This window comes from Azolla caroliniana, unplaced genomic scaffold (assembly GCF_043228905.1).
Source record: "Azolla caroliniana isolate FFs.n. ecotype wild unplaced genomic scaffold, voAzoCaro1.0.p SCAF_3, whole genome shotgun sequence".
In the NCBI taxonomy this organism is placed as follows: domain Eukaryota; kingdom Viridiplantae; phylum Streptophyta; class Polypodiopsida; order Salviniales; family Salviniaceae; genus Azolla; species Azolla caroliniana.
In genome coordinates this window covers 20,691,381-20,705,336 of record NW_028230438.1, presented here as the reverse complement: position 1 = coordinate 20,705,336, position 13,956 = coordinate 20,691,381, and the positions used below count along the sequence as shown (strand labels likewise).

Here is a 13,956-nt window from a genome sequence, read left to right as displayed (position 1 = left end):
ATAAGTTTTAGACTTTTGGTAATGAACATAGTCAGGATGTGCATCACTTGTTCTTAATTTTTGTTAGAAACTGGTCACCAAGTTTATGTGGAGGAGATTGGTGGATTGATTAATGCTGTTTAGGTTAACAATGTAAGGTATGTGTGATATGGCAAGATTTGAACATACAATGTAGCCCCTCCTCCTAGGCAGGCTGACTACCTTTAGACAGTCATTTGATTAGCCCAATATTACTACCTACGTACACCTTAATCTTTTGATGAATAGCACAATTTGTATCCATCTTCTCAGTGAGAGCGTATATATATGTATTTGGTTGGGATGTTACATTATCTTGTGGTTAAATGGAACAATTGAATTCCTTTTTTAAGCATTATGATGAATGCAATGGTTTTAAGTTTAAATTTATAAACATTCATTTAGTGTGACTTTTAGCTCACACTTTGAAAGCCTTTGAGTTTGGTTATCCATCATTATTAGCAGTGCTATGTGTATAGGATGCACCCATTTTGCCCAACATTGAAATGGATGAATAGTGTGTCATTTTACTCGTGGTAAGTTATTTTGTGCACACATTCATTGTATTGAGCCAAGTATGAGATCAATGTAAGCCTTGTTTGGGATATTGAAACAAATATGTGGGATATGTAAATTATTATTGCTTTAATGGGCATGAATTGTTAGAGGCTAACTTATTAGTGAGCAAAATGTAGGGAAAGATAAACTAAAGAAGAGAAAGACGGGAGCTAGACCACCTAACTATCCCCATGTTATGGCGCCAGGTGGACCCGAATCTCCATGATGTCCCATACTACCCTTGCCATAAGAAGGTAGGAACCCTAAGCCCTAGTCCATTCACACACTTTGCTACTTCATTTGAAATGGTCAAGTGATAACACGCTTACTAATTTCTTACGCCATAGACTTTTAATATTCAATTCATACTCACATTCCTTTCGGATTTAACCCACACATACTTATAATAAGATTGGAGAAAACCTATCTCATGATCAATTGTAGTTGTGCACATAACGTGAATAGTTATCGACAAGTTAAATATGAGATTTTCAGAGTGTGTAATAAGTTAGACCTAAGACTTCTCAGAGTATCAAAAGGTTATGATGGTGTCGAATTAAGATAGGGAAGAAGTTGATAGATGGATCCAACAATGGAGGCGAGTTATGTTCATGTTAATAAAAGATAATCAACTAATGATAGACATGCATCGGGGGTTGGCAGATTAGCACTATGAATGTTGCTTCTTGTATGCCATAAGATATGAGTTCTTTTGCAAAATGAACCACGGTTTATGTAAGATGCCTACATTGATTGATCATAATTTTCAACCCCAATTACGAAATGATCTTCAAAACAATTGTAGAGTCATACAAACTTGCATTTCATTCAAACCATGATTCATGTAGGAACATCTACATTAATCAATCTATCCATGTCGCTTAAGAGCGCCAACTTACAACTTTTGGTGTACACGTTATGGCTACACAACAAAAATTATGTCAAATTTGAAGAAAGTTTATTACAAGTCTAAAACCAAAACGATTATAATGTAGGTTAATCTTGAAATTAAGCTACAAAATTTCTAGAAAGTTCTACTTTGATTGCATTTCATCCCCTAATTGTGAATCAAGCAAATATCTCATTTATAGATATCTTCCATCTTCATGTTCACTAGTTTATGTTGCTCAAGGTTCATATATACCTCACCTCCTAAACGTTTGCATGGCATGTTTAGAAATGAAATTCTCTCAACCCTACTCAGTAATGATTGTCCCTTATTTTTTAAAGCATGATTTTTTATCTAATGCTTAACTAGCCTTCTTTATCTTTTCTCTATTTTAAGTTCAAGTAATGTCTTGGTGAGCGCAAATTGGCCGTATGTGATTTATTGTTTAATGTTTTTTTCTATTTTGGTTAAAAATGGAATAGTGCATAAAGTGCAATATTCATCTTATTTTGTAGCATTGTATTTTGACAAAAGCAATCAGCTAATTACTATAATTAGCCATAAGAACATATGTTATTCATTCTTTATATTAATTACATCAAACAAACTTATGTTATTCATCCATGGATGTGTAATAGTGTTTTTATGAAGTTCATATAAGTACTACTTAGCCATTTGTCGAATCAAATATTATTAATGAACTAACCAACAAATAGTCGTGGAGTCCTTGCGTTTAAAACAAATAGTGGAGCCATCACACAAGCTACAAGAAGTTGTGAAAAAATGGCATTCATATGTCGTCATTTGTTGACACACTTTGGTTTGTGCAGTACACCGTTACACGATGATCTACATTTGGTCCAAAAAGATATATCCATTCCATGTTCTTCAACAAATAACGATATCATTCGATAACCTAATAAATCTCACAAACATGGCCTGAGATTGATAATATCATTAAGTTCTCGTCTTTTTTAATTGCTTGCCTAGTGGGCTAGTACTTCTTTATTATTATCTAAACCTAAACCCATCATGAATATTGTTAGTGCTTTATGACTCATTGTTTGGTTGTGTTTGGCTACTCCAATTAGCAATCCAATGTCATGTCATTACGATTCCTTCTTCTTTTTCTTGTTTCATTGAACTTGAGAAATATAGAATTTGCCTATTTTGAAAAGTGAAATACAATTAATGAAATTGAATAAGTTTCGACCAAATTACAACATCACATCATCTCCATCGACGGATTGTTTTTGTCAATTCAATGATATTGAACTCGTCTTTGTCTTAAGTCTTACACTATCTTATCCCCCCCCCCCCCCCCCACTTTATTGTTGTGTCTCCTTTCTTTCTCCATCTCCCGTCTAATAACATTCTATTGTTTCTATTAAATTGTCCCCTCTCTAACTAGGGCCGTGAAATGATTCATTTTGTAAGAGCCATATCGCCATCGATCAAAAACAAAATAATATACTCATGGGTGATTAATCATATTGTACGCTTGGTTTGGGGTATCACGTTTCTCGTGGTTGCTTCTCAAGATAGGAGAATCTTGAACTATAATTATTTTATTTCGACTTCATAAGTATTGGCCAACAAACATTAGTGTCCCCTATTACTAACAAATTCCATCACAATGTTTTCATTATTGTTATCATATGTCATTTACTATGATTTTTTTAATACTACAAATGTATTTAAAGGTTTATGGTTCTTCTCACATATGCTAAAGAAGACTTCATCATTCATTATTCATAAAAAAAGCCTTATCTTGTGATGTAAGGCTAAGGCAAAATCATATGTTTATTTTAGGGGTGGTTGCCATTGTCTTTTAACTTTATAAATCTCTATTTTTTTCATGACAATTTGAATCATCATGATGTAGTATATCAATGAAGTTGTCCACTGAAATACATGTGATTTGTGTGTGCTATTATGGTGACACACAACCAAAAGGGCCAAACAATGTGTTTGGTCAAGCTAAGGGGTAAAAACATAAAAGTGTGAATGTAGGAACCAAATGGTAGGCATAAGGTTCAATATTACAATAATTAGGTTGCACGTTTGTTAACTAACATGAGTTATCATATAGATTTTCGTAAACCAGAAGAAAGAACTATCAAAGTACCCATATAACTTTACAAGAATACATTACTAATCCGCAAGTATGCAATTAAAAAAGGGTATGGTAAGGGTTGGTGATCAACAAAAAAATACCCAAAAAGGATAGGGCAACCCTACCCATATAGTGTCAAAGATATATAGTTTTTTAGAATGACTATTTACATTTATACCCCTAGTAAGGCTTTTAAAGCTTTACATATACGTATTGGCACGTCATCGTGCAAAAGTTTATGGGGGCAACCGATAAGTGTTAAAAACTCATGTTAGAGTAAAATGCTTGAAAAGAACAATGCAACAAAGGGGCATTTTATCCGGACAAATGATTATTTAAAGGGACATACCAAAACCATCACCCCACATATGTTGAAGTGGAGAGGGATGAAAGCAAGTGTTGGAAACTTGAGTCCATGTACAACAAAAAAGCAAGGGCAAGGCATCAAATAGGTATTTTTTCTAGATGGACAACTATTTACAAAAAAGAATACGTTTGGAACATATACAAGGTGGAGACGGTATACATGTTGGGAACTCCAATGGTTCTAGGTAAATTAATGGAGAAAAGCTTTAAGGACAATATATCACACTATTACTTTTAACTTGTATTTTTTTGGATGAACAACTATTTACAAGAAAGAATATTTCGCAATAATAAGTGTGAGCACATGAGGGAACAATTTGCCCGGAGGGAGTTGACAATGAAGTAAGTATTCAGGTGTGAGGGCAATAAAATAGAGAAGCCTTTGGAGGTTTGGGGGTGAGGGATAGTTCTAGTAATTTACTAAAATTACCTTGTTTTTGACAAGTCATGCAAGTCACAATGCATACATACATTATACATACATACGTACATACAAACATATGCATATTGACATGTCTATTTGACATGAATCATAATGAGGCTTGGTGAGAGAATCATGGTCATGGACAAGGCATTGTTGGATCATCATCCAAAAAAAGCAGCCATTGTAAATCTGTCTTTTGGTAACCCAAGTAGCCCGATTGTTCAAACATAAGTAGCCCAAGCTCATCTTGGTAACTTGACTTGACTCATGTTAGTAGCCCAACTCATCTCAACAACCCATGTATCGGTTTTGGTTGTAGGGTTTTTGTAAGAAGGGTTATCAGAAGCAACATATCTACCAAGTCAAATTTCAGACATGTATAGTTACAAAGTCATGTTGTCAAAACCCCCATTGGGTTCATAAGAAGATGAATATGGAGGCACATTTGCGGAAGGTACATGGCATTAATTTAGTGCTTCCAAGAGGGTTGAAGGAAGAAGAACATTTGACTCAAGGAAAAAAGAGTGGCGCATCATACTTCAACAACTACGAGCTAGTTATTAAAAGGATTGTTTAGAAAGGGTCTAAGCATTGGTTCATACATGAAGACGTGGAGTTGCTTCAAATTAATATGGCAAAATGGGCACATTAGGTTTTGGGGTTTTTGATATAAGAAGTCTTGGCCTTTTGCCATTACATTTTGTAAAATCTGATTGATATTGGATAGTATGTATCAATCCTCTTGAGTATATAAATTCAATATCATGATGTAAATGCTGAGATTTGGCCGGTATGGTTTGTAAAATTGATTTTCCATAATGAAGAAGCAATATATTTAGTGTCTATGTAGTATGGCGTGCCAATGTATATGGTGAAATCCTCAGTGTATGTGGTGTATTTGAAATCATAAGTATATTGCTTGAAATCATAAGTGTATACCTATATGGCAAAAAATGCTAAAATATGGTATATGTATGCTAGTGAGTTCATAACAACAATGTTGCTTTTATCATAATTGTCAAAATGTGCCTATATTTTGGGGCATATGTTAACTACCCCATCTTGGCCAGTAGCTTGGCTCAAGGTAGTAGCCTCGCACGAAGACACTAATGAGTAGCCGAGTTATCAGTGACACTAGAAGGGGGCCAGACCGGGGTTACTAGTGACAAGGGCTGGCCAGCGCCAAGTTATGGATAAGGTTGTCTAGAGCCGAACTATGGATAAGTTGTGTGCTTTTCGGGATAAAGATCTGACGGTGCAGTTCACGCTCACCCTCGGAAACATGCCTTGCGCCGTTTGTGGCCGCGATTCCCTCTCCACACCTCGTTATGATTTGGTAGAAAATAGTCACGAGCACATACATAGATGTATATGTATACTCATATACATAAACATAGACATAGACATAGACGTATACATATACATATACATAGACATACATAGACATACATAGACATACATATACATATACATATACATATACATATACATATACATATACATATACATACATGGAACAAAGAGATCATCGAATAAGAAGAAGAAGAAGAAGAAGAAGAAGAAGAAGAAGAAGAAGAGAAGAATAAGCAGCAGGAGGGAAACAGAGCACAATGAGAGGTTCTTCTGAGAGATCGCCCATCAACATCGCAGCGATCACTCCTAAGGTTCAGGTCGACAATCGCTTCCCTCTCTCCAAATACTATCGCACTGCAGACAATATTCTCAAACAGGTAGCGAAGAAATCTCTCCCCATACACACACACACACACGCAAAAGAAAACAAAATACAAAACCCTAATTTGATCCTCCTTAACTTAAACCCAAGTTTTGTGGTCCTAACATTGAATGTATAAAAAAAGAAACGCGAACCTAATTTGATTTTCCTAGTCCTAGCCTAACCCTAGTATTAATCTCCACCCTGTATCCTACACATAATGCTTTGGGATGATTATTGTTATCATGGGTGAAGTGCCATGTATGTGTTTATGTGTTACAAAGAAGAAGAAGTGTGTATATGTAATAGTTTTCTTTGGGAAAATGCCATGTATGTACATATGTGTATTTTAAAGAAGAGAAAGTTTATATATTTAATGCTTCTATCTTTCCTATTGGATTTTCGTCTTTCAGGCCCACATATATCGTGAGGAGAAAAACGTCGTTGATCTCTATATTCTTCTCATCAGATTCTCCAGGTATGTCCCAGAATCCACTGTTTTTGCCATGTTTTTGGTTGCTTGATTTTTTCTAGAAGTAATGATCAAATCAGGGTATATTGATTGAATGGTCTTGATATGTTACCATTTTAAGCATCAAAAGAGAGTATATTGGTAGCTTATTCTTGAGGTAATCATCGATGGGAGTGTGTTCTGTTTGCTTATGTTGCGATCTAATCATTGAAGGAGTGGGTGTATATTGGTAGCTTATTCTTGAGGTAATCATCGATGGGAGTGTGTTCTGTTTGCCTATGTTGCGATCTAATCATTGAAGGAGTGGGTTTAATTTGCTTTGCCTTGATCAAATCTCATTATAATCATTAAAATAGTGTCTTTTGTTTTATCACGATCTAGTCTTAAGAATTAATTAAAGAAAAGTAAATTGTTTGGTTAATCTCAATTAAGCATGAGAGGATATCAGCGGTGCCAGGGAAAATTATCCCATCATTCATGAAATGGTGGCTAGATTTCGGAACTTGTTAGGTGAAACAACAAAAAAACATTTTCTGATAAATTCTAATAATTTTGTGATCTGAAAGGAATATTGGTTGCATGGTAAACATAAGTTTCAAGTACAGTTGGGTAGAGTATCCCAGTTCAATGGCTATGGTTAAACTCTTATGAACCATGCAATAGTTTGCATCATGTTTATGTATGTGTTGATGTAGTCTTGTTGGAGAAACTATTCCTGAACATAATGAATATCCAACGTTTTCCCCGAGATCAAAGGCAGAATATCGAAAGGTGTGGTTCAATCTATCTGCAGAATTTTTGGATCTGAAATAATTTGGCTAATCATGCACTAATTTATTCAAATTCTCTTGTTCTTACGAAGTACAGAAGCTAAGTCAGGTAATATTTGAACTTGAAAAACTCAAACCTCTCGCCCAACGAGAGCTTAAGAAGTTTAATAGTTCCATAGCAAGTGTTTCTTCTTCTAAGATTGAAGCAAAGAAAGAATATGAGTGGCCTCAAATGTCTGGTTTTCAGGTAAGATTTTTTAATAGAAAGGATTCAGGAAATAAGTAGGGTCTCCTGGATTTTAAGACAAATTTTAATTGTGGAGTATAGGGTAGTGGGACAATTGGACCGATTCAACCTCTTCAAAGGACATCTAATCAGGTGGAGAGCCATTTAAGTAAATTGTAAGTATCTTGCTTGCTTATGTTATTTGGACTTGAACAGTATTATGCATTGCATCTATAATAATTCATTAAACATTCTAAATAATAATTTTCGCACGTTAGATTTTCACAAACAATAATCCAAGTCCATGTGTTAGAAAATTTCCACCTGGACATTTCATGAAACTGTATATGGCCTATGCTCATTGTCTAACACCTATGTTTGAATGTGAGAGAGAGACAAGTTATTCATGTCATTCTATTTACGGAAAAGTGAATATTCATGGGTATAGTTTCATGCATAGTACGTAAAATTCGTGTTCGTCTAGCATAACATTCGTTTTCCTACGTTGGAAAACGAATGCAAATGTTATTAAAACATTCTTGTGTTTTTTTTTGTTTTTTTCCCATTTTTTTAATGTTATTTTCTATTTTTTAGGCTTATTTACCTGATAATAAATAGTTAATCCAAAAGTATGGTATTTATCATTCTTTGAGGGCGTTTTTCTTACGCAAATGATTGAAATATTCACGAATGTGAATGCACCGTTGTATGCATGGTACATATGGTTCATACTATGGTTTCATGTTTTTGTCAAAGAGTTCTAATGTCTATCCATCTCTGCCCTCATTCTGGTTTTATCTGCTCGGTGTATGCGTGTGTGTGTGAAAGGAGAGGGGAGCCCACACATTTGTACTCTCAGTTGGTGAGGTTGTTTGGTGGAGTGTATGATCATGGGTATAAAAGACTTTGTAGAAGCCTGAAACAAAATGGAAGTGTGGAACTTTCTTTTTCATTGTTAAATGGACAAAAATATATTCATGAGTCCTGAGTTTCCCTAAGTCTCATATAAATTTGTAATATAGGTTAGAAGCTCAACAAATAGTTCTGATTTGACTTCAAATTCTTGATGATATATAATAAGGGTAGGATTGAAGCAAGTATAACTGCTAAAAAGAATTCAGTCCTACATATATATAAGAAGCTTCCAGCCAACTATCAAAATGCATCCGTTCTACCCACTGGATTCTCTTCACCAACTCACACTTTCTGAACTTTACTACATTGGAGTGGCCATGACCTTGCAATACAGGTGTCAACACTGCAAACTGTAGGATTTTAACACCTCTATTGAGAGTAAACATCTGCTCCTGCCTTTGGTAATCCTCTAGTTGAAGGAAATCTCCAGCTTAATCTCACCTTGGATCCCTATAGAAATCCTTGTCAGTCACTGGTCCTGTTTTAGGTAACATAAGAATCAATCTGACATCAGTGAGTTTTTTCATAGATAGCTAGCTCTTCATAATGTTTGGTAGCACATTTGTGAGACCTGTTCTGTCATTGGATCAGAATTGTAACAGATATTTCTTGTCATAGTCCATTGGAACCATGACACCATCTAATTACTGTGAGTTCCAAAATCCATATTCCTCTGATTGATGATATGTATATTGACCATACTATACCGAAACCAGCTATTTGATGATAGCTTATGTTACGATCATAAGCACATGGTGTAATGAACCCTAGCTCTCCAACCTTAAGGTTAATAGGTTTGGCTAATTCGTAAGGAATGCAGGGTAAGGATTGAGTTTTTTTCAATCCATTGATGGGAGATAACTTCGGAGTATTTCATCACTTGACCACTTCTAATAAACTAGTCAAGTGTGAATAGCCAAAGGCCTAGAGTTTGACCCTATAAAAGATGAGCATGCAGGCGGTGCCGATTCACTTGGTCTTTGGCCTCATAGCTATCTCATATTGATGCTGCCGGGGATTTCTTTGATCTGACCATCCACATCTCCTGCCTCTAATCTATCATCTGAACTAATTTCCCTTTTGGAAATGTGTAATGCGCCTTATTCTTTTAACTGAAAGTCCTGACTCACATGCTATGCACCCCACTTTTCCATGGTTAAGACAGTTCGTTTGTAACTTCATCTTCCTTCTGACCACATTCTAGTCATGGGTCCTGAGCCACATCTTTTCAAGAGCAATACCCCAATTTGTCTAGGTCTAGTTATGCCCCTATTTTGACCATGGTTGAGTCTTGATTGTGTCTGTTTCTATTTCCATCTTTGCTTGTCCAATAGCTATTAGAAAGCTCTTGAAAACTCAGTTTTGGCTGCTTTTTATTTGCTAACTTCTTTCCCTGTTTTCAGGTTTGTTAGAATTATCACTGGATTGTCAGTTGTTCATCATAAACTTCTGGAGAGTAGTTGAAAGATGGTTTTGGTTTTGCAGGTCCTTGACTTTGCCCCCAGCCAAGGTTGAAACTTTGTCGAGGCACTCATTTTTGGGCCAAAATGGTCTTAAATCCCGTCAGGATGTACCTGTTACACAAGCCAAGGCATAGAAATTTCCGAGTCTAAAGCAAAATAAAATTTACTTCCATCTACAAAATTTTGCTTAACAAAGTGAGATTTACTTAATGCAGGTCCAGTATCCTACTTATATAGACACATCACCTGTTGAAATTCCAAGGTTTCCCCCTTTCTTGTTCTCTTTCTTACCTTTGTTTGTATGTTTGGATGATCTTTATTTGATCACTATGCACACTTCATTTTCATCTTAACACTATTCAATGTTTCATAATGTACACAGGTTTGAAGAAAGTAAGAACAAGAACAGCACACTATCAGAGGCTCTGGTTGTGGATCCTTTTCAATCTGATGCAGGAGCTGAGCTTGCTTCCCGACTTAGCTTGATAAGGCAACCATCACCACCTCCTGCTGCAGCTCTGGTTCAAAACCTTCCAAACACATCACATCTTGCAACCACTGCGGCTCCCATACCACCATGGAAAGTTGCTGATCCGTTCCCTGGCCCTATATCGATGGTGCAGGATGGGTCGAAGCAAACTGGAGGCCCAAAGCAACTCTACATTGTAACTGCTCTAATAAACCTTTTTTGCTGCTATAATCTGTCTCTCAATAGTGCATTTCAATCCCCTCTATGTAATGCCTAGTGTTGTAATATTAAAATATTTTAGGGAAAAAAGTCTGAAATAAGGCTTGTTTTCTGTACTTCCCCAAATGCTGACATGTCCTTAGTCAACCCCTGAAAGAGAAAGGTGACAGTTGACCATAAACTTTTAATCAAATAGTACATATATTTGAGAAAAAGAGACGATATGATCATGTCATTTGGTTCAAATAACCACATATAACTGCTATTTTAGGGGTTGATCAAGTACACTTACAGAATAATGGGAAATTAGGGGCTTTTCTGGGAAATGCTGAAGAATATGGTCCTATTTCCTAATTCCCAATAATTTATGCACAATTAATCTTAAAAGACTATTATTGCTATCATACAAATACGTCCTTTAGATGAACCTCAATCAATGCATGGTGGTTAAAGAGAGATATAGGCTTTTATAGAGGAGATATATGGTGTTTAAAGAAAGACTTCATATTATAACGTGTTTGAGTGTCTAAAGAATGCACGAACAAGGTGATATCTATCTATATAATACTTTAATATTTTATTTATGTGATGTTTGAGAAATGTAGTCAGCAGGTATGATGGATGAGTTCTTGAGGCTTGCTAGCAGAAACACGAGCAAAAATCTTGAGACATGTGGAGTTCTTGCAGGATCTCTTGTACGTGTTTTCAATGGGTGAATTATTATTAATTCAAAATTTGGTGGTCTTTACTCACTATTTTTATACTTATGTTTGTGTTCTTCTGTTTGTTCCCAGAAAAATGCTTCGTTTCGTGTGACTGCTCTCATTATACCAAAGCAAGAGTCTACATCGGACTCGGTAAGTAATGATCACAATATTTCTTTAGTTTCCTTTGTCATTTACATGAATGCATTTTGTATAAATCATGATATATCTGTAACTTTTTATATGAAAACATTTTGCATTGCATTTGATAAACTTCTCCTCAACATGGTTGCTTGGATTACATTCTCAGTGTCAAACAATAAATGAAGAAGAGATATTTGATTGGCAAGATAAAAGGGATCTTTTTCAGCTAGGATGGATCCATGTGAGTACCATGCACGCTTCATTTTTAATTGTTTTGTTAAACCCTGAAAACCTTAAACTCGCCCTAAAACTTAAAATTTGCAGACACATCCAAAGCAAACATGCTTCATGTCTTCAATTGATCTTCATACTCACTATTCTTACCAGGTGAGAGGATTAGTTAGTTTCACAAAGACATTCTTGTGAGAGCAAATATCTTTACCAGGATTCATGTTTCTTACCGTGGTTTGGAATCTGAAGGTGATGCTCCCTGAGGCCATTGCGATAGTTATGGCACCCACTGATATGACAAGGTACTTATTGATGTGATTTTTTTTTAGTCAATTATTTTGTCCATATTTAGAAGTTGTCCCGAAGTCAATACAAACTAAATAATCTGCCCTAATAGTTTCTAATTGGGGAAAACTAATTGATCAATTCACTGTTAATTATTCAACTAAACAGATTGCTAGGTATGCCAAATAACACATTGATTATGCTTAACTAAAACTAAGAGCTATTTGTGAGGGGGGGATATTTTGGTATGTTCTTAAAACACTGAGAGGAAATATATACAAATGTTAGGAGTGGCGTTTTAGACACAAATTTGTGTGTTGATGATTTGCATGCATTTTGCAGAACTTGGGGTATCTTTCGTTTGTCGGATCCACAAGGTATCAAGGTTATACAAAACTGCCAACAACGAGGATTTCATCCTCATGAACAACCTAGTGATGGAAGTCCACTTTATGAACACTCTAGTCATGTTCTCATGAGCTCAAAGCTTAGCTATGAAGTGGTAGATCTTCGATGACATTTGAAGGCCAAAAACGAAATCAAGAACCCGTGGCAAACAATATGAAACATTTGGAGACAAAAAAAGAAAAGAATATGTTGGTTTAATATCAGGTGGTAGAAATCTTCAATGACATATTTGAAGTCATAAAAAATAAATACATTGGCTCGATATGAAGTGATAGAATCGTTGATGACATCTGAAGACCAAAAGAAACTGCTGAACAGAAGATGACTAAAGATTGTTGTAATTAACCCTTAATAAGGTACAAGAAGCACGAGGCACTGGTTCTAGATTTCAAGGGCACTGGTACTATGTACCCTTTTCGGAAAATCCAAACATAAATCTTGTAAATGGAATCTTCAGGTCTTGGTTTTTGTGAATGTAACATAAAATTAGATCCTATTGCAGAGGATAAATTGATGCTATGAATATGCCACATGGAAATCTTCCAATAGTGGGTATTATATCTGATAAACTATTCTGGAAGTACTAGTTTCTTATGTTCAATTATGATTACCCACTTGCATGTACAAAGTCTAAAACAGTGAGTCACAGAGGATATACAGTTGTGTGCTTGTACACAACTTGATTCCTACAGAATCTTGTTAAGGTGGTTGAAGTTGAACTTGGGACACTGGTGTAACATGAGCATTCTTACATTATGAAGAATTTGCATCTTTTTTTGGCTTGGAAAAGTAAGCATTTGCCAGATATTGGTCGATAGTAAAGCAATCATCTTTTACTTAGGAGGTTTATGAGTTTATGGCATTACCTTTTTAACACTCAGGTTTGATTCCTGGAGCCTTATTTTAGGTGTGAATAAACAGTTGTATGAAATGGCTTCCATTGATTCCCATATATTTAGAGAAAAAGAATAATCATGCCAATACACAAATCATGTGGTGGTAAATTACGTGGATAATTATATTTTAAGTATGCTTCATTATTTCATGTAATTACCATGTACTATGTTTGTGAATCTGTGATTATGAACTATTCTACCAAGATTTTTATCATATTAGAGTTGAAATACCATAAATGTGAAGACAATCATTGTAGATATTTGTAAATGTAATTATCACGAGTGACAATTCTTGCAATTTATACCCTCAATGTTGTGTTTCAAAATTTCACAGGTAATGCCAACATTTGCAGCTTGTCACTTGCTGAGAGAACTAGTGTATAGAGAGCAATGAACATTCATTGCAACTGTTATGACAGTTTTAGTCAAGAAAATGATAAATATTCTAGAAAATGATAAATCTTCTGTAAGTGAATTTGATCTCCCACATTGGCTTGCAGAAGAGATGGGATGTATAGAAAGTAATATCTCAAAGGAATTAGAAAATTTAGACACGAGAAATATGCTGATTTATGGCATGACTGATTTTTTCCATTAACAAACTGACAAATTTGATCTCCCACATTGGCTTGCAGAAGAGATGGGATGTATAGAAAGTAATATCTCAAA

The 13,956-nt window shown here is 35.3% G+C and overlaps 1 protein-coding gene across 2 annotated transcripts; it reads left to right on the top strand.

The window, feature by feature from the left end:
- Window positions 1-5,907: 5,907 nt before the first annotated feature.
- On the top strand, window positions 5,908-12,970 carry LOC147866491 (AMSH-like ubiquitin thioesterase 3). Of its 2 annotated transcripts, XM_087316942.1 has the most exons (14): window positions 5,908-6,101; window positions 6,499-6,563; window positions 7,253-7,328; window positions 7,425-7,574; window positions 7,656-7,729; window positions 9,954-10,059; window positions 10,147-10,193; window positions 10,314-10,596; window positions 11,225-11,314; window positions 11,414-11,476; window positions 11,634-11,708; window positions 11,792-11,854; window positions 11,948-12,000; window positions 12,326-12,970. In XM_087316942.1, the coding sequence occupies exons 1-14, from the start codon at window positions 5,982-5,984 to the stop codon at window positions 12,498-12,500; spliced, it is 1,440 nt and encodes a 479-aa protein (XP_087173068.1). In that variant the 5' UTR covers window positions 5,908-5,981; the 3' UTR covers window positions 12,501-12,970. The 2 variants fall into 2 exon arrangements, with proteins under 2 accessions (XP_087173068.1, XP_087173069.1); XM_087316943.1 differs by lacking the exons at window positions 11,792-11,854; window positions 12,326-12,970 and having other exon boundaries at window positions 11,855-11,985.
- The last annotated feature ends 986 nt before the right edge of the window (window positions 12,971-13,956 follow it).